At 46.5% G+C, this 20,521-nt stretch overlaps 1 protein-coding gene across 1 annotated transcript in view; it reads right to left on the reverse strand.

Annotated features, from left to right (window-relative positions):
* Positions 1-20,521, reverse strand: part of RAPGEF2 (Rap guanine nucleotide exchange factor 2) — a 319,916-nt gene that overhangs the window by 207,754 nt on the left and 91,641 nt on the right. Inside the window, 1 exon segment of the mRNA XM_075612336.1 lies at positions 13,800-13,856. Coding sequence (XP_075468451.1) covers positions 13,800-13,856 — 57 coding nt within the window.

Here is a 20,521-nt window from a genome sequence, read left to right on the forward strand (position 1 = left end):
GCTGACAGCTAGCCCGAGCGACTCGACGTTTCGCTGGTATGTCGTGCGTCATTTCCGGTAATGGTGGCCGGGTGCACCTAAATAAAAAAAAGTACACACGTTCATAGTCATTGACTCTTGACAAAGGCGGCTGCCTGAAATGTCGAGTCTCTCTGGGCGTATCTGGGGTGACAGCCTATGTAAGGCCTTTTTGATTGTATGCATTAGATTACTTTATAAATTCACTTGATGTGTTTGTTTCTTGACTGATATTTTTCATACAATGTTAATATTTTTCATATCTAGTTTCTCATTCTTACATAACCATTGTGATGATTGAGTTTTATCCCCTATACTCATTTATTCACAGGTAGGGTTGCCAGGTATCCAGTATAGAACCGGACCGTCCTGTATTTGGACACTATCCAGTTAAAATTGAGAGATAATACTGGATATATAGGTGTCCGGTACTACCTCCCTGGACATAGTGACCTGACTAGTATGGGGGACAGCGCAATTTCCTCGAGGAAGGGATGTTGCCAGGGGCTGGGCAGCTTCCTCCATTCTGATTGGCTAAATTAACCAGCAGCAGCCAATCAGGAGGAGGTTTCAGGAGACTGAAGGTGGGGCCAACCTCGAGCGCGTGTGTGTGTCTTCAGAGCACACACCTTTCATCGGTGTATCCAGTATTTTTGGAGACGCCACCTGGCAACCTTATTCATAGGTAGACACTGAGACACAGTGACAGAGCTGGTGGGGGGCGTTGCCGGAAAGCCACTCACCCAACCCCGCTTCAAATGCTGGCTCCTAAATATTTTCTATTTTTTGCCCACCTCTATTAGAAAACTTGTCCTTTGAGAATTACACAAGAGCTGGAATGTTGCCACATTATTGTCTTAACTCCTTCCTAGACAAAGAGGACTGAAAGAGGTTCAACTACCATTGCTTTCTTTGACATGACTTATTTCACATATTGATATAATGATTAATTATAATGATGCTAAATAATGTTTTATGAGCTTTTTTGTGAACGTTATGAGCCATAATCTTTGCAGCATTAGTTAAATCGGACATAATGAGCCATACTCTTCTATAGAAGGGCCTATACAGCTTATACAAATATATCTTTCCAAGTGGGACTGTACCACTAACAGATCACTCAGGTGTGTAAAGGCCCCATGACACATATGATTATCGTTTATTTGTTAAGGGCCAACATATTCCGCAGCGCAGTACAACGGGGGTATAGGGTTATGTATATTACAAACAGAATGACATCCCAAATAAGGATACACAAGTGCTAACAGATACAGAAGCTAATGAGGGCCCTGCTCAGGAGAGCTTCGCTGGCCTGAGGGAAGAACCACAAAACGCGGTTAAATCAGGGCTCTTTATCTAAATACAGGAACGTGCCATGGTATGCTCAAAACTAATTATATGCAAAAACAACAGTCATAGTACATCTTATTAGCAAAGGCTTATCATTAACATCATGTTAGTGTAGCATAACTTTGCACAATCATTCAATAATACGAGGTTATGTTAGTCTTGGTGTTACTCCCATGCACACCCTGAAATGGAGCTTTATCTGCAGAGGCAGAGGAGACATTTAAATAGCCTAGTGTTATTTTTTCCTCATCTAGTCGTGGTGTTACACCCATCCAGATTCTGCAAAAGCCCTATATCAGGGTCTGGATGCAAGTAGCACTTAAGTTAGGTAAGTTTAGGTCTGACCTAACCAATGTAATATTAAGTCCCCACATCAACCTTAATGGACTTAAGCGGATGTGCAATTATGCAATGTTACGATAACGCCTCATTTGCATATCATTATCACCAACGTCTAATTACAACACAACGCTATGCTCTTTATGGGAAAAAACATGGCTAAACTGTATTATTGTCCTTTGCAGGTACACGGTTAAATTTAACGTGATGTTAAGTTAGGTTAGTGCCACGTTGTTATGTGACTTTGCAGACCTGGGCCTAAGCGTATTTTGAAGATACAGTTTATTAGAAGCAGTATACTGCGAACAAATTTGATTTAGAAATAATAATAATTGTTGAATCATCCTGCATTTATCTACATTTTAGCCAGCTTAAAAAAAAAAAAAAAAAACTTATTCGCTTCTTCACTCATCTACAGCAGAACATTGAAAGTTGGTACTAGAAAACATGAACCATCACAGATATCCCAAGGGCTTTCAAATCTTACCATTAACATTGCAAGAAATAAAAGTGGGGGTGATGATCGGCAAATGAATATTAACTGGAGCTTAACTGCCACTTTTAATAACCTACTTTCCGTGTTCAACTAGAAGATGGCCCTAGGCTTAGTGAATCTCGAAGTATTTCTACCCGCTGACAGCTCATCTGAATTCACTTTAGCATGTCATTGGCGTCAACACACAACTCTTATTTTGGAGTCATTTTAAAATTAAGCATATTTGCTAAGAAATAATGTACACATTTTCTGAAAGATATCCCAGTGCAGCAGGAGTTGTGTACCACATGACTTTACATGTAGCCCTGGTAAGAAATGGGGCCATAGTTCTATCCTCCTCCTGGTATAATCCCTGGTAAGGGCAGGTTGCCAGGAGTAATCATGGGTTTCCCCCACTTCAAGCACTTACCCTGAGTGGTGGAGGTAGGTCACCTGACCCTGTGTCAAAGCAAGAGACACAGGGGCGGTGCCTGCGGAGATCATAAAAGAGCAGTGCATTTCCTATTTAGGTGTGTGTTCTGTCAGTCTGACAGTAGTGATAGTGAGTGAGGAGAGGAGTGATCAGCTCATGAGAAGAGCTGATCTAGCTATAGTTAGCGAGGTGGACCAAATACCTCTCACCCTGCGTAGGGGGTGAGGGAAGAGCTAGCCCCACTCTGGATGCCCTTTGGGTCCAGAGTGGCGGCAGTGACATCACAAGGGAGAACAGTTAGTGGACTGTGCATCAACTGTACCTGTTGGCTGCTGCTGCTGTCCAAGAGAATAAAGAGACTGCTGCTTTTAAAGATAATCCTTGTGTGAGACTGGAATCTCTCATCCCTGTGGGGAATCTCTGTGGTAAGGATTCCACCCCGCATTCCTGGGGCTTACTATAGATGGAGGCGCTGCACCATTGAACCAGAACAACCGCATCCACCCCAGTAACCTGTTCTTGTTATCCCCCATGTCATCGCGGGAGACTCAGGCCCTCCTGTTGCCACCAGGTATGCACCACACAGAGACATCTATCTAGCCAGACCCCAGAACACCTTAGGGGACCTGATCTGCAATTGGGGGGGGGGAGAGGGGCTAGATTTGGAGGCGCTGCTGAGATAAACAGGACAGGTTTTCAGCGAAGCAGAGCTTAAAGTAACATGTACACTTTCAGAGCAAGCGCTGCAGAAGGATGGGCATTTTTGCAGACTAGGGGTAATAAGGAGAGACACTCCTCTCGCACAGTACACCCTAGGTGCCCTAGGAGGGTGATGTAAATTTGGACAAAGTGGCTATAGCTGTTCTAGTCCCTTGAGGCAGATACTGTAGGATTCCTGTGGTGGTTAGCCTGTTAACAAAGTCCAGGGACTTCAGCATAGGGTCTGCACTATGAGTGGCCAAAAGTAGGTTGACGCCCAGTACTTAGGAATGCCAAGTACACTAGCCAGTATCCAGAAAACACACCACAGAGTGCTTGTAATGAACCGTCAGCAAGTGCGGTGTACAAGGAGAGAGTTCTGCCTAGCCTGGGGTATGCCATGCGTTATATTCATTGGTTAGAGCACCATTAAATGTAGTAAGTGTCTAGGAACGAGTTACACCATAGACACAGAGTAGCACTATCGTGGGCTTAGAGGGCTCACTAAAGATGGCGGCGAGAGATACATGTGCTCTGCGGGGCATGGAGGAGGTTAAAATGGCGACAGCTGCGCCATTCACTGCAACGCGGGTTGCAGCCAATCCAAAATGGCGACTCCCGCCAAGCCTAGATCGCGCACGTGCAGCATGCAAGCAGGCTGTAAAAGCAATGTGGCGAGAGATGTGCAGGGGTTTGGCGCCAAACCCAGATCCGCAGCCAAAAGAAGGGAGCGGCGCGAAAGCCGAAGCCACACCCACCTGTGCAGTGACTGGCCGACGGACGAAGCCACGTCACTCAAAGAGAGAGAGAGTGCCCCTCCTCTTGTTTCCACCAGAGCGAGGGGGCACACAGAGAACCAATCCCCACAGTCCTACCCAGCGGAAGGAGGGGCAGGAAGTGAGGCTGAGGAACTTCACTTCTGCTTGACTGGTGAAGGAGAAGGAGCTAAGTGCGAAACCAGCAAGCTGAGCGAATCAACCCCTGCGCAAAAGATGGCTGACTTGAGCGTAACCACTTATCAGCTTCCAGGAGGCCTCCTGGTTGTGGAGGTTGATGGCCGAGAATATCTGCGGTGCCTGTGCATCCAATGAAGGTCACCTGGACAGGCCCCAAGTACTACGGCATGGTGCCAACAGTGTGGCACGTTCTACCTCTGGCCTGTCGAGCCATGCCCAACAATAATGACCCCGCGAGATGCCTCTCCAGCGACGCTGATCGAGATGGAGGAGGCGGATGCGAAGGCTGCCCTGGTCCCATATGTCACCCCTGCGGTAGGGACCCAGGCCCAGCCACCAAGAGATATCCCGACGGAGGAAAGCGCGACCGCAGTGGAGGTACCTGAGCGGGCCCGTTTCGTACCCATACCCACTGGCGGTGCCGCAAGGACTCGAGGTGATTCCCCAGCGGAGGAGCCATTGCAGTCCTCTTCGGATGAAAGAGACAGCCTATCATCGGTGGTGATGCGCCGGCCGGCGGACCACCCAGCTGTAAAGATGAAGTTCTACTTACCCTAGAGATGGAGCAGACGAGTCCGGAGACCCCCCAACGGCGAGCGCTGGTGCGGCCTGAACCGCGTAGAAGTCCCACGGCCGTGGCGACTCCCAGTGTGGCGGAGATGGGATCCGAGACGGCTCCGGAGGAACAAATAAGCATCGCAAGACAACGGTGCGGTAAGAGGACACCACCACCCCCTTATTCCCGCCAGATGAAGGAGGAACCTGTGGAGAGAGAAGGGCTTGAGGCCTACCTGCCCGTCCGCGACCCTGATGGTCCACCACCGCCCCTTCCGGTCCGCCCCGCACCGGCACTTCCGGTGCGGGACCCAGGAGCGGATGGAGATTCCGCGACGACCAGCGATGACGTCACTTCCGGGTTGGACTGGCGCAGAGGCCCGGAAGCTTTGATTGCTTCACTAAAGAGAGCTGGGCTGGAACATGCGTTCAAGGAGTTTAAGGCCCAAGTAGCCAAGCGGGGAGCCCGAAGCGCTGCCGCAAGAGAGAGTAAGAAAGTACCTACAGGTCGTGGCATCGCCCAACTCAGAGACACTGTAATGGGCTATGGCGATCCTATGGTCACCGCCCCTAGCGCCATTGCCCCGGCCACTGCCCCGTCACGTGTCGTGCCACCGGGTCCTAGTGGGAGTAAGCTGGATAAGAGGCCCAATTTTTCAACTGATTGGCGGGATTGGGTGACAAGTGATGAGCGTTCTGATGGGGAGATACCATTGTCAAGTGTTGTACATGTACCTAATCCCACTGTGTTTAATCCTGTTCCTAGAGGTAGGGCCCGAGGGTCCCAGTCTACTGCAAAAGCGGGACCCGTAAATCCCAAACCACCCAAGATGAACCCCACGATCTATAAGAATGTCATTAGAGGGAGGCGTAAAGGCTCGCACTCTACAGAGGCAGCGACATCCAGTGTATCCTCCAGAGCAGAGTCTGAGGAAGGTATGAGTGTGTCATCCTCATATGAGAACCGAGATAAATGGTGGGCACCGTTATTCACAGGGTATCATGAGGGGATGGACCGCACCAGATTTGTATTAATAAAGAAAGATACTGTAGATCACTGGTGGGATGTAGGCACCTATTCTCCACGGCGGGTTGCCGATGAGTTAGATAACAGGTGGAGAGAAATTATGCAAAAGGTGATTACCCCCAAAGGCTCATCTATTCTGTACGATGATGTTGCGCCTGAGGAGCCAAAGTTCTGGGTACTGCCAGGAAAGGCTGGGAACCGGAACCTTATTAAGTTAAGTAGGGCAGACAGAGCCATAGCGGCGAGATACAGGCAATCTCATGGATACGAGTTTCCATACGTGCCAGAGCCAATAATGCAGGAGATCGAGGACCAGAGAGATACCTGGCTCAGAGATGCAGTCCTTGAGCATTTAAGAATTAAGTTTGGTAGCACTGCCTACATAAGGGAAGACAAAATATGTTCTGTGATGAAGGCTTGGAGTACAGGCAGGAATATATTTATGCATAACATCCTGTACAGACCGGAGAATGGGCCTCTACAACCCTTCTTTGTTAAAATTGTGGATCACAACGAGCAGGAAGTGAAGAAGCCTGATCCCCGTCATTACTATTGAGTTGGGGTCCTCCATGTTGGGAGTTTCCCCTGTATTATGTCACCATCATGGGTGTTACAGTCTAGTGTACACAATATGTTTTGTATGTTCACAGATTGTTCACCTGCAGGATGGTCCAGCAAATTAGGTCCAAGTGGGGACCATTGGATTCCACCTGAGGGAAGAGTGTAGCCCTGGTAAGAAATGGGGCTATAGTTCTATCCTCCACCTGGTATAATCCCTGGTAAGGGCAGGTTGCCAGGAGTTATCATGGGTTTCCCCCACTTCAAGCACTTGCCCTGAATGGTGGAGGTAGGTCACCTGACCCTGTGTCAAAGCAAGAGACACAGGGGCGGTGCCTGCCGCGGGCATGGTCAGCGCTTAGCCACTGACCCACGCTCACGCATGCCAGTGAGCCCCTGTAGCCGCAATAAGAGCGGCTTTAGCAGGGGCTCGCACACGCTTCCGCAGACGTGCGGCGTAGCTGTCAAAAATTTTTTTAGTTTAAGAGCTGAGGGGAGCGGAGGGAGGGTCACGTGAGCGGTTCGCCCAATGAGGGCGAACCAGCTCCGTGACGTCACTGGCCCGTCCATAGACACGCCCCGAGACGGCGCGCGTAGTAAGGCCAGTGCTTTCCCTCAGCCTCCGCGCGGGAGAAATGTCTATGGACTCAGCCTTAGGCAGCGTCCCGCTGGCGCTGAGTGCACTTGGCGCTCAGTGCTTAACGCGTTCTCTTCTTTGAGTGTGAATCAGCACGTTCCCACGGCGCGCGAGTGCTCATACGCTCTCCCAAGCTCGGCGCTTGGGGAGACAAAAAAAATTTGAGATTGACGCGCGCTCAGCTGAGGAAAGTGCACACAGAACACAGACACACACACCCATACACAACTACACACATGCACACAGCCAAACACACAAATTCACACACAAATAGCCCGATCCATGCCCGAACCTCCCCCCCCCCCCCCCCCACTCCTGCTTGCAAAATTAGGCAGGACACCCTGCGCCCATGCTTACAGAATTGGTGACGTCACCAACTCTCAAGCATGAGCGCTGTCAGCGCCAGCGGGGACGCAGTCTTACACTGACAGAGGGTCATGTGCCCACCTGGTAGAGTAGCAAAGTGCTGAAGGATCCTTGGCATTCTAAGTGAGCCTATCTTACATAAAGAACAGAGAACGTACTACAGGGGACTGAAAATGCCGTGTGGTAGCCAATGCTGACTGTACAATTTTGAGCTCTGTAGTAGCAGTCAAGACCTGCTGATTGTTGTCCAATGCAAATCACAACACAAAAAGGCACATTTCTTAAGCTGTACTCCAAATGCCACTACTGAGAAGAACACAGGACACGCCTTTAGTTTTTTTCAGAAACAGGTGGAATGTAGGAGAGATTGGTGCAGTGATTAGTGTAATGCAGCGTTTCCCTACTCCAGGCCTCAGGGAACCCCAACAGGTCAGTTCTTAAGGATATCCCTGCTCCGGCACAGGTGGGTCAATCAGCGGCTGGACCAGGGATATTCTTAAGACCTGACCTGTTGGGGTTCCCTGAAGACTGGAGTTGGGAAACACTGGTGTAATGTATAATGAGGATAACTCCACAAATATGAACAGAGCAATCCCCCCAAAGGGGCGTGTTTTTTTTTTGTTTTTTTACCTGAACCAGGCTGATGGGTGGTTCCACAAAATGTCTGAGGGCCCACAATTTGGAAGTGGCTAAACCATGGTCCACTGGGCAAAAAGGTAAGCCATGGTCATATGTTATGACCACGGAACCAAAATGTCCTGTTTGCACACGAGTTGAACATTTGAGGAACGGCATTCATCAAATCAGGAATGCGTGATTTTTTCTTGCCAAGAGAAAGATAAGATCTAGTCGCAACTGGTGACAGGCGTTCCACAAGCGATGCTAGCCTGTGACCTCGTACTATATATCTCATGGGCTGATATGAGAGGGTATTCTCTGCATCAGATTTCCTGTACGATTTCACACAGGAAAATTGTGAGCGTCGCCCAAAGTGGTGTATGACTTTCTGAATTACATTCATAGCTTGGTCAGGGGATTGAAGACAACGTATCATTTTTATGAGATTGAAAAAGGAAGGCAGGGAGTGCGAGCTGTTTGAAACAGAAAATACCCAATTTCAAGAGCGTCTCGCCTGCAAAAGCAATTTGTTGGTTTGTGTAATCAGTTTTACTGCGCTACTTTTCAAGTGGGTATTATTACAATACTCAAGGTCCAGGGAACAATTACTTACTACAGTCCCTATATGGGAACAGTGTAGGATAAAAACATTGTAACCTTTAGCCAAATGGTTTTCAACACGTGTCCTATTTGTCCTGCCAGAAGTTACCAGGGGTTGCCTGGCAAAAATGTGGTAATGGCAAACATACTACATTTCAAGACACAATCATTTTATTTCTTGCTTGTTTCATAATTCAAAACCGTTATTAAATGTTTTATTGAAACAATCGACATATGTGATCTGGAAAGCCATTAGTCTATATACAAGTCCTACCAAAGCAATAGCAGGTTTTTTTTATTATTATTTCATCATTATGTTATTAACATTCAGGAAATAAATGGCTTGGGGTACATTTTTATTGGGCCATACCGTTTTTTTTTGTTTTTTTTTTAGTTTGAAAACTTCTGCCTTAGCCAACAAATGAAATTATTTATGAACCCCTCTGCCAAGAAAAGTATATAGTACAGTTCTGTTTCTTCAACACCAAAGGAGCCAGAACAGCATTCCGTGTTGCAATAATGTTTCTGCTATAACCACTGCAACTGCAGTACTAAGAACCCCCTTTGATGCTGGTGGATTGCAAAGCGATATGCTGCCACCAGCAGTGCTACTGTATATTGAGAAAGAGCTAAAGGGAAATACTGCTGAGCACACAAGATATGGATAATACGGTCGCTGGTAATTAATAAGAGCAGACAAAAATAAATACGTACCTTGAGATGCAAGAACAAACTAACAACAACAAAAAACTCCGGGACAAACATTTCATTAAGGCAATCGGGTAAATACAGGGAACGCATTGGAAGATGCAACAAGAAATTATATTATCTCCCCTATTATGTGCAAACAAGAACTACAATATCTACACTGGGTTCCGCAGCCCAAAGAAGAATGCGCACATGTGCACAACAGTTCAGAGGTTTTAAATAACGCTCAGGCTCAAATCCAATTCTTATTACATCGTTTATTTAGCAGAGTAAGAAGATCTATCACTGAAAGACACGGACTGGCGTGGCACCACTACATGCCTGCAATAGTACACCCACTTACAGCCCTTCGTAAGGAAGCACCACACACTTATTTTTATTACCTATTCTATTTACTATCAATTCTTTTCAGGCTATCAATTTCAGAATCATAAATACGCAGATACAAATTTATCACACGTGTAAAATAAAAATACAGCTACTTAATCCTGGCCGTTCATAACGAAAGCTCTCCTGCTGCACTTGGTCAATCCGTTCCTTTAATTAGTTCATTCCTTGCCCCGTACAGATACACCATATGTTTTTCTTTCACACGCTTTACTTTCATTTGACTGCATGTGGTGTATTTGGCACAGAGGTCAGTCTCCAAGGGACAGAGATCAGCAAGACGTGGACATTTTGGACCAAAATATGGCATTGTAATGGAAAAGTACATACAGTATTTGTATCTATGAGAGCACACGGATGATAAATGTCAGCGAGACTCTCAGAAAATCAGTAAGCTGTCTCTCCTGCGCTGAGAGAAGGCTGCCGACCACTTAGGTCTGTATTATAGGAAGTGCGTGCATGTGTCAATGACAAATACCTGTCTCCTTATGACAGTGTATCAAGTAAAGACGCACGCACGGCAGAGAGCGTTGGCACGGCAGCTTTGTGGAAAGACAAAGAAATGTGTCTTTTCGAGCGGCTGCTGTGCCACTGAGCCAACCACAGTGAGGCAGGAAAAAAAACCTACCCTTGTGACATGGCCACGCCTCAGTCGCGCGTCATACTTTGGCCTATCTACACAAAACGCGTGTGCTACGTGAACCGTGCACCATGCACCTTACTAGAATTCCAGCCTTAGGCACCCGGCCTAACTGGGATCTGAGGGAAATGCTGCCTCGTACGACTAGCTTACTTCTTTTTATTCTGATAAATAATGTAGCCCCCCATCCTGTAAAAACAGAAAAGCCAGCAAGATTTGAACATTCAATCCAGGTTTCCTTTTATGGTCATTTTACAACTATTGATGTCTGTTTTACTTTGTTTACCTGAAGCTTATTCCTGTTGCTTTCATTAGGCCTCGGACATGGTGACAACAAGAGCGCTGAACAGCACTGACGCTCATGCTCTCCTGCTCAAGCAGGAGCTTTTTCGTGTCCCTGCATGAGCGTCAGCGAGTGCGCTTGTATGCCGGGTGGGAGGCGGGTGGGGGCGCTGCTAGAGGCGGAGTGTGAGGCGGGGCTAGCGCGACACGTCACGGACTGCCATTGGCCTTTGGCGGTCACGTGACCGGCCCTGCGCTTCCCTCAGCAGGAAAAATTAAATTGGGCTGTCGGCTGAAATTCCACACGCCTCCGCACGCCTGCGGAAGCGCCGTCTAAAGCCGTGCTGATAGGGATGGTGTTTCCCCTCAGCGCGGCTCAGCACGGTCTTTTTGACCATGGCCCTGGCCTTAGAAAGAAGACAACCCACGAATAACCTCATTTCTGATGACCTCTAGGAGTAGTGAAAAAGCAGAATGGGACGTTTGGCCGGGACACTTCGCCGTGGAGCATTTTGCTGCTATCTCCACTCCTGCGCCTGACCGCCTGCTCTCCGCCACGCACCCAACCCAACAAGCCAAGCCAGGCCTGCCACTCCGACAACTGCCTATCTAAATGTCTCGCGCAGGACCGCTATACTGCCTAGACTGGCCGCTCTGAAGTGCCATCTCTAAATGTCCTTGCTTGTTAGGTCAAGCACACGACTGACGGTGGTTGGACACAGGAGTAGATATAGCGACCAAATGTCCCGGTGGTGAAACACCAATGGCATTTTGGTTGCGGCCAAAGGTCCTATTTCTGCTACTGTACTCACTCAACTAGAATTGGCGATGAAGACTATAGGAAGATCTGGACTCTACACAACAACAACAACAACAGCAACAAAACAAACAACCACCAACAAACAACAACTCTAACTGTGAGAACTTCTAAATGCTCTGAGAATTTGTACTCTTCCTATCATCCAATACCTGGGAAGTCTCACCTCCTGCAAATCACTATGCCCTCCCTAATGATTTTCTGTTTACGGTTTCCGCACTCCTTTGTAAACGTTTCTGTTTTTTTCCAACTTCCCCACACTCCTCCTAGCCACATTTCTTCATCTCTCCTCCCCTCCACCTACTGTATGCCTGTGCCCATAAACTGCGCCATTATTTATACACCTCTTTCCCAACAGCTTCTTTACCCCTCAATAAAAAGCACCCCCACAAATCCTCTATTCATACCCTCACTCTATCTACTCCTTCCTGCTGCTGGGGATAGCTCTCCTATACCTGGACCCAGCCATATGCACACCTGCTCTCACCCACGCCTCCCTGCCTCCTCTTTCCTTGCTAATAGTGTTAACGCATCAAATTTAAAACTGACTAACCTTAAAATTCAACACACAAATGAAGCATTCAAATAGCTTGCACTAATGGCTATTGTCCCACAGTCACTCCTACCAGCCTTTGTGGCCAAGCACTGCCATCTACAGCACTTATTCCCTCACCTGCTGTCTCTGTAAATCTCCCAACATACCACTAGATTGTAAGCTCTTCGGGGCAGGGATTTCCTTTCCTATTGTCTGATTTTGCTGCGCTTATTTTATTATAATTTCCTGTACTGTATTCTTTGTGCAGCACTGAGTGCACTTGTGGCGCAATATAAAGATATACATACATACTCACCTGTCTGAGCCACCGTGTGTAGCACAGAGGATAGACAGAGGGCCATATTCACTAACCAGTGCAGTGACATAAGCCATTCTTACAGCTCATTTACTTACATGGATTGTAAGGAGCCTCAGCGCTCAACACTTCTTAGGCTAAAGCCATACAGCCTTCGCCTGCGCAGAGGTGTGCGAAGGCTCTGACATCACCCGCGTGAAGCGGGTGCGTTTTGTGTCCATGGTAGACACGCCGTGGGGGGCGTGCCAAGGGGCGTCAAGGAGCTGGTTCACCCTCATTGGGCAAACCGCTCACGTGACCTCGCTGTCGCGCCGAGAAATCAGTTTCAGCCCCCTCCTGCTGGCGCCCGCGCGCTCTATGGGCGCGATCAATGCCTTTAGGTAATGTGACCGCGCCCCACGGGGACGCCTCCGCACGGTCTGCGGCGGTATGGACCTGCCCTTAGTAAATATGGCACAAAATCAATGGCAGGGCAACAACATCCATACTCGCATCATTAAGAGAAGACACAATGAGGAGCCTGAAGCACGGGGATAAGACGGAATCCCAGATCAGTGCTGGCCTGTGGCCTACACAACAAAAGGAAACAATGGAGGCAAAAAAAAAAGCCTCTAAAAATGCAGGTCAACTGCAATCACATTATTATCGATAGAGTGACTGCGGCAATAACCAGGGAGTTTTTGATGCTACTTCTAGCTGCCATCTGCCAAAGAATCAGAGCCGGGCAGCATTTTAGTTGCAGGGTTCTGCCCCGAAACTGTGCTCAGGCTCCGATACTGTGAATATTACTTTATAAATGCATGCCCCATATCACATAGTTACATAGTAGAGGACATAGGTCCATAAAGTTCAGCCTATGCTAAATGTAGACGACAGATACTTTATCCTATATTTGTATTCACAGTCTAGTGATCCAGAGGAAGGCAAACAAAAAACCCCGGTGAAATATTATCCAATGAATAAGAGGAAAAATACATTCCTTCCCGGCTCCAAATAATGCCAATCAGATCTCTCCCTGGATCAACATCCTATTAAATGAACAAATCCCTAAAAGTTGATGAGCAAGCAACTGCTGCTTTAAGATAATCCTACGTAGCTCGCGGCTACACGGACTGTATTAAAAGACAAGGCGGCAGTAAGGGCTGGCACTGGTTTTTGGAACCCAGAAACTGGCGCACATACATTTGAAAGGACGTGTACATTTCCGAATATTTTCGGCTAAAAAAAAAAAACAAGGTTTGGAGCCTCCTTTGCCACCACAGAGGATAGTCCAATGCAATTAAATCTTACCAATGGTTCCCTCAAAGTAGCAGATATTTTGGAAGCATGCATGTTAAGACAATGTGACCCTTCTAGCACTCGTGAATCAGGACTTACATAGTGTACAAAAGCTGTTTTGGCACCAACACTGACATGAAAGCCCATAGCCTGCTCTCGTAAGAGAGAAAGCAAAACGCCAATTAAGGGGGAAAAAAACACTTACTAGTACAAGACTTCATTAGCTTCATGTCTCTCGTATCGGACGGTTTCACACATCAATCTGCAAGAGAGACACAGATCAACATCAAAACAGCTGGCAGAGAAGAAATAAAACCAAGACACTGGTTTTGCACAGAAGGGCTCCTAGTTTAATTCACTTCATTAAAAAATATTTTTACACAGATACTAATTAAATTGTGAATCGGACTGACCTCTTTTTGTAATAACATGCAAACTAATTTAATTGTATCTGCAGAAGATTTGTTTTGAGGGCTCGGTCTAAAACACTGCCTGGAAATAAAAAAAATATATATATTTATGATTTTTACAGTCACACAAAGAATACGGAAAAAAAAAAAAAAAACATTTGAAAACTATTTTTCCTGGGCTTTACCTAATTTCCAGGTCATTCGAAAATTGTACTAAATACAGAAGAATTTACAATGCATCTGATGTCAGACACTATTAGAGAGGGTTGGGGTTCCATACAATGCATCTGATGTCAGACACTATTAGAGAGGGTTGGGGTTCCATAAAATGCATCTGATGTCAGACACTACTAGAGAGGGTTGGGGTTCTACAGAATTTCACAATATAATTATAATTTAACCAAAAAGAACGGTGACAATCGCTGCCCTAAAACAGCTAAAAAACTAGAATACTTTGTGTGGTTACAGAATTTAATACTGCAATGGTAAAATGTGAAAAGCTGTTACAAGATATTGCAATAATAGTGTAGGAGGCCCTCTAGGACAGGGGCTTCAAACATAAGGGAAGAGAGGGGAGTTGGGGGGAGGAGAGAAAGGGGAGGAGGAAGAGAGGGGAGGGGGAGAGAGAGGGGAGGGGGAGAGAGAGAGGAGAGGGGGGGAGAGTGGGGAAGGGGTGAGGAGAGAGGGAAGGGGGAGGAAAGGGGGGAGAGAGGGAGGGGGGAGAAAGAGGGGGAAGGGGGGTGGACAGAGGGGAGGGGGTGGAGGAGAGAGAGGGGAGGGGAAAGGGGGGGGGGGAATGTGCAGGGAAGCAGGTGAGAAAATCTTGTATAGGTGCCATGAATCAGGAAGCAGTAAAAGTAAATAAAGTAAGTACCAGTGTATTTATTAAGTTAGCCCAGCCATTGCCCTTTCGTCTGGTTGAATATACAGGGTTGCCTTGTATATACATCCTATTTTGGCTCATCTGGCCAAATATATTATGTAGAACAGAAAACCAGGCGCTTACCTTAAGCTCTAAATCAAAAATAGGAATTTAAATAAAATAAAATAAATATTGTTACCAACAAATAAGGTCTCTCTATGCAATGAAAGATGACCTAGGAGTCCCTTCTGCTTCAACCCCAAGGAGGGACCATCCAAGACCCTTAGTATATGATGAGAAAGGGAAGACAGGGGGGGGGGGGAGCAAGGGGTTAACACAATCCAATTATCCAAAAATCTGATCGTAAATGAAAGCCCAAAAGAAGGCAGGGCCTTTTGAGGGAGAGGGGGGATAAGGAATTATATATTATAATTGATGTCTATAATATTTACACGGCCAAGTGTAAGTACAGATACTTCAATTGGTATCTGTGGGGTTTCACACCCGTCCACACCGATCAACAGGACAGGAATCAGGTGTCCGCTCACAAGCAGGGTTTTGGCAGAGAGTTCCCTCTGTTGTGCCCGTAAAATGGCCCTGTTCCTCCCCAGTGTAGCGGTATAAGGTAAGTGAGGCAATTGTATCAGCATACAGATCAAAACATTTATTGCAGTGTAATAACTCATAAATCACTCACATCGAACAAGTCCCAGGTTAACTGCCGTGGCAAGGTGAGGCGTCCTGTCGCAGATAACTCTGTCTCCACGTCCGGAAAGCAGGAGGATGGAAGCACTATGTGCGATTGCAACTACGGCTGCTCACACTGACTACGGAAGCCCCTGTGGGTCAGAAACAAACAAGGAATGAGCTACGCGTTTCGACGATTCATCGGCTTCATCAGGCTCCTGAAGTTCAAATGGGGGGGTCAGAAAAGGCTCCTGTGTGCTTCCTCCAATACTTTATTGCTTCAAGTCTTCACCGAAGCCTTTTCTGACCCCCCCATTTGAACTTCATGAGCCTGATGAAGCCGATGAATCGTCGAAACGCGTAGCTCCTTCCTTGTTTGTTTCTGACCCACTGGGGCTTCCGTAGTCAGTGTGAGCAGCCGCAGTTGCAGTCGCACGTAGTGCTTCCATCCTCCTGCTTTCTGGACGCGGAGAGAGAGTTATCTGCGACAGGACGCCTCACCTTGCCACGGCAGTTAACCTGGGACTTGTTCGATGTGAGCGATTTGTGAGTTGTTACTACACTCCAATAAATGTTTTGATCTGTATGCTGATACAATTGCCTCATTTACCTTATACAGCTACACTGGGGAGGAACAGGGCCATTTTACGGGCACAACAGAGGGAACTCTCTGCCAAAACCCTGCTTGTGAGCGGACACCTGATTCCTGTCCTGTTGATCGATGTGGACGGGTGTGAAACCCCACAGATACCAATTGAAGTATCTGTACTTACACTTGGCCGTGTAAGTATTATAGACATCAATTATAATATATAATTCCTTATCCCCCCCCTCTCCCTCAAAAGGTCCTGCCTTCTTTTGGGCTTTCATTTACGATCAGATTTTTGGATACTTGGATTGTGTTAACCACTTGCTCCCCCTGTCTTCCGTTTCTCAAATATATTATGTGAATGTACGTGTAAACCTTTATTTTCTGTGTCTAATGTAACTGCAAGCATAAAAATGTGTTTTCAAGCATAGCCAAGGTCTTTGGAAATGCAGGGCTAAGAAACCCTTTGTTCAGCCCACGTCTGGAGAAATGGATATTGCTGGAACTGGGGGGGGAGGAGGGAGGGAGAGAAGAGGGTGTACTCAGTCCTTGTTAACTGAGTCATCAATCTCCACAGGAGGTATCCAGCTGAAACTGGACCCTGATGTTTTAAGACCCAACTGACTCAGGCATTAGAGGTTAGTCGGTTTGAATTTCCCACAGCCCTGATTGATCTATGTAGCTTACTCTGCGATTGGCCTACATAGCATCCGTGCTGTGTTTGGTCCCACTTGCAGCATCCACTCTGTGACTGGTCACCACCCTTTCTCCACGAATTCCTATGTAGCCAGGAATCAAGAAAATGGGTTGCCAATCTCCGTTCCAGAGATCATTCCTGGACTGGTGTGGAGATGGACTAAACGGTGTTATTTGAGGTTGTGCCAGAGACACCCAAGATGAGGCCGCATGCCTTTTCGAAGCAGGGGATTTAAACTTGCCTGCCAGCGCTGCCTGGAGTTCCTGATCCCTCACCGGAGTGGAGGCTGCTCTGGGTAAGCCACTCCGATGGCACCGAGCACCTTGAACCCCTAGGATTCCCCCTGTATTCCCTGTTTGGTGTGAGCATAGCTGTGTTAGGCGACTTTGTGCTGTGTGTGTTGGCTCTGGCCAAAATAAACACAGTTTATTTGATCTGTGTCCTGCCTGGTGCTTGATCTCGTGAAAGAGTCCGGGCCTCCTGTGATACTGTCATCTTACAGGGCAGTCACACCAAGCCTGGTGCTTACAGAGGCCCCACACTCCTCCCCACAACAGTTAAACTGATTGCCGGGGGAGAAAGTGAGGTCTTGGTAACTCCATCTTACCTTCTATCCAACTTCTGCTCTCTGGCATCTCAGCGACATCACGTTGCCATGACACCACATGACGCCGCCGAGATGAGGAGATGCCGGAGAAGGTAAGAAGCCCCTGGACTCTCCCCCTGCCCAGAGACCCTCTAAATGTCAAGCCGGCTGTGCAGCCATACAGTACTGTGCGGAATTTGTGTATTTTGAAAATGTAGGGTACGTGTGGCCAAATGAAGTTCAATGAACTCTAATCAGGCCCCTCATATGAATCGAGTTCAACACCCCTGCTCTAGATAATAAAAAGTCTTTCAAATCTGCTGCAGACACTATGGGTTAAAAAAACAAAATCTCCCATCTGCTCTGTCTTCTTTCACCGTCGCCTCTCTTGTAAGCTATTTTGAGCTTGGCTGTTAAACTTAATTAGTAATAATCCCCGAAGAACAGGGCATTACTGGCCAATAATGCCCTGGCTGGAAGAGTTGAAGGCCCGGGTCGAAGCCGAGGGACTTTAACACAGCCAGGGCATTATTGGATAGTAATGTCCTGTTCTTCAGGATTATTACTGTTATAGGCTAAATGTAGGCTTTTTTCATAAATAATAGACACTTATATAGTTGTATAGATTTTTTAATTAAAATAAAATGGTAAATACATTAAACCGCCTCTATATACACTTACATTGCAGCTATCTATATCCACACACTGCCACCCCCTCTGTGTACACACACACACACTTCAGCTACACACACACACACACACACACACACACACACACACACACACACACACACACACACACACACACACACCAGCTCAACACAGCACCTCTACACACAACACAGCACCTCTACACACAACACAGCACCTCTACACACACACACAAACAAGCTGCTACACAAACACTGCTGCAACACACACACACAAACAGCACACCACACACACACACACACTGCTACACCCATAAACAATACTGCTGACAAACACTGACACACAACCACTTACTTTGCAGCCACACACACTCTCCCTCCCCAATTGAACTAAGTCTATCAGTTGTGTTCACCGAGGGAGGGGGAGGAGTCACTGCCTTCTGCTTCTTCCTGGCCAATCCCCTGCCCTGTTTCAGAGCTGTTTTGAAAGCTGACTGGCTGGAAATAAACACATTGGAAATAAACAAATTGCAAGCTACAAAAATTCTGGGCATTACTGATTGGATAATGCCTGGAATTTTAACCAATAAGAGAGCAGGGATTTCAATAATATCCGGAATTTTACAGCTTTAGTCTATAATAGTTACGATATAGCGATGGACAGACGGTATTTTATTTGTATTTTTTAGAAATATATATTTGATGTCTTTATATATATTTTTAGGTTTGAACTGAGCTGGGAGTATGTCACCTTACAATAAAATGATAAAATACCATTGTACTCCATGAAAGGGCTATGGTCATCATGACAGAAGAGAAACCACACACTGGCATCTTTCAGGTGACCCAGAAGAAATGGAAAAGGAGAAGCATCATGTATCCCTCAAAAGGCGTTCCTCAAAAACAGAAATACATGGCATTTGCTGCAGGAAGAGGCATCAATAATTATTAGGGTGCCCCAAAGGTGATCTTCAACCCCATCTGTGGAGAAGACGGAAACTGTTCAGTCATTCTTTGCTGTATGTTATGACTCAATGTTCAGGGGATACATGCCAAGTGTCATATCTAACCACTACAATTTAGTAACTAGTATTTGCTTTTATTACCAAGTATATGCGGCCTGAAGAAATATCTCAGGTAAAAGCTGCATTGTGTGTCCTCACGTCAACTTTCAAGATTTTGATTTTCATTAACTTCCAGTCATAATAAGAAATGATGATCTAGTCCAATGGGACACCAATGGGAATGCACATGAATGTTAATGCCCGTCATTAAATATGTTAAAAGAAGAATACACAGACATTAAAGCTCTCATGTTTTATGTTGCAAATTGCAGGTATAGCTCCCTTTTTAGGAACTACTAGTTAGTAGAAGGGGTTAATAGCCTTAGTGGGTTAACTGAGAAGTTACCCCCCTCCCCATCATGTGATGCTGGGTGACTATGCAGAAAGGGATAGCCACTCCTTTGTATGCATTGTGACCAGTGATGTCACAATAGGGCGATAGAATATAAATATCTCTGGCCAATGTTCTAGAAACAGGTTCCTCAGAGTTCAGACTGAAGCCTCACTGTAATTAGGTTTGTGTGTACAGTTATGTGTCTTAAGGATGTCCTGTCACAATTTGTTTTCAGTTAAGGAACATAGCCTATATAGTTACAGCCCATAGTAATGGTCCGAGATTGTTTTCTGGACAGAAGAAGAGTGAGCCTGTGCTCAGCAGGGAGTTCTCAGAGTAGAAGCCCCAGAGCATAAATTGGATCTGCCCCACCGGAAGGTCCAGAGAACACTTCTATAGACTAAGAATGCCATGCACCGAAACGGGATAGTGATCCCAAAGAGTAGTGTGTGTGTGTGTGTCCCAAAAAAGGGTCCACCGGGATGAGCATTATTGAAGCTATGCAGGAGATTGCCACTCTAACCAATAACAATGGAAACATGCATAAGTACCTCCCCAGCGTAGGAGTGAGAAGCACAGGGTAACCATATTGTTTGACACCAGTTAAATGTCTGAAGTCTGTCTGTTCCATTGCGAACACACAAATACACACACATACATTAGATAAGTTATGGTGGGTGAAAAAAGTGACAAAAAAAAAAAAACCTCCACCGTAAAGCATATAGCAAATAAAAATATCACTTTTAGCATGTTCTTGTATAGCGCTGCTAATTGTACGCAGCACTTTACAGAGACATTTTGCAGATACAGGTCCCTGCCCCGTAGAGCTTACAATCTATGTTTTTGGTGCCTGAGGCACAGGGAGATAAAGCGACTTGCCCAAGGTCACAAGGAGCTGACAAAGGGAATATGAACCAGGCTCCCCTGCACCAAACTCAGTGTCAGTTAGTGTCTTTACTCACTGAGCCACTCCTTCTCCCTTGTGAGCATTTTACTGGCTATGCATCTTAACCCAGGCTGTGCTGAAAGCTGTGTAATGCAGCGAGCA

The sequence above is a fragment of the Ascaphus truei genome, chromosome 1 (genome assembly GCF_040206685.1).
Source record: "Ascaphus truei isolate aAscTru1 chromosome 1, aAscTru1.hap1, whole genome shotgun sequence".
NCBI classification, from domain to species: domain Eukaryota; kingdom Metazoa; phylum Chordata; class Amphibia; order Anura; family Ascaphidae; genus Ascaphus; species Ascaphus truei.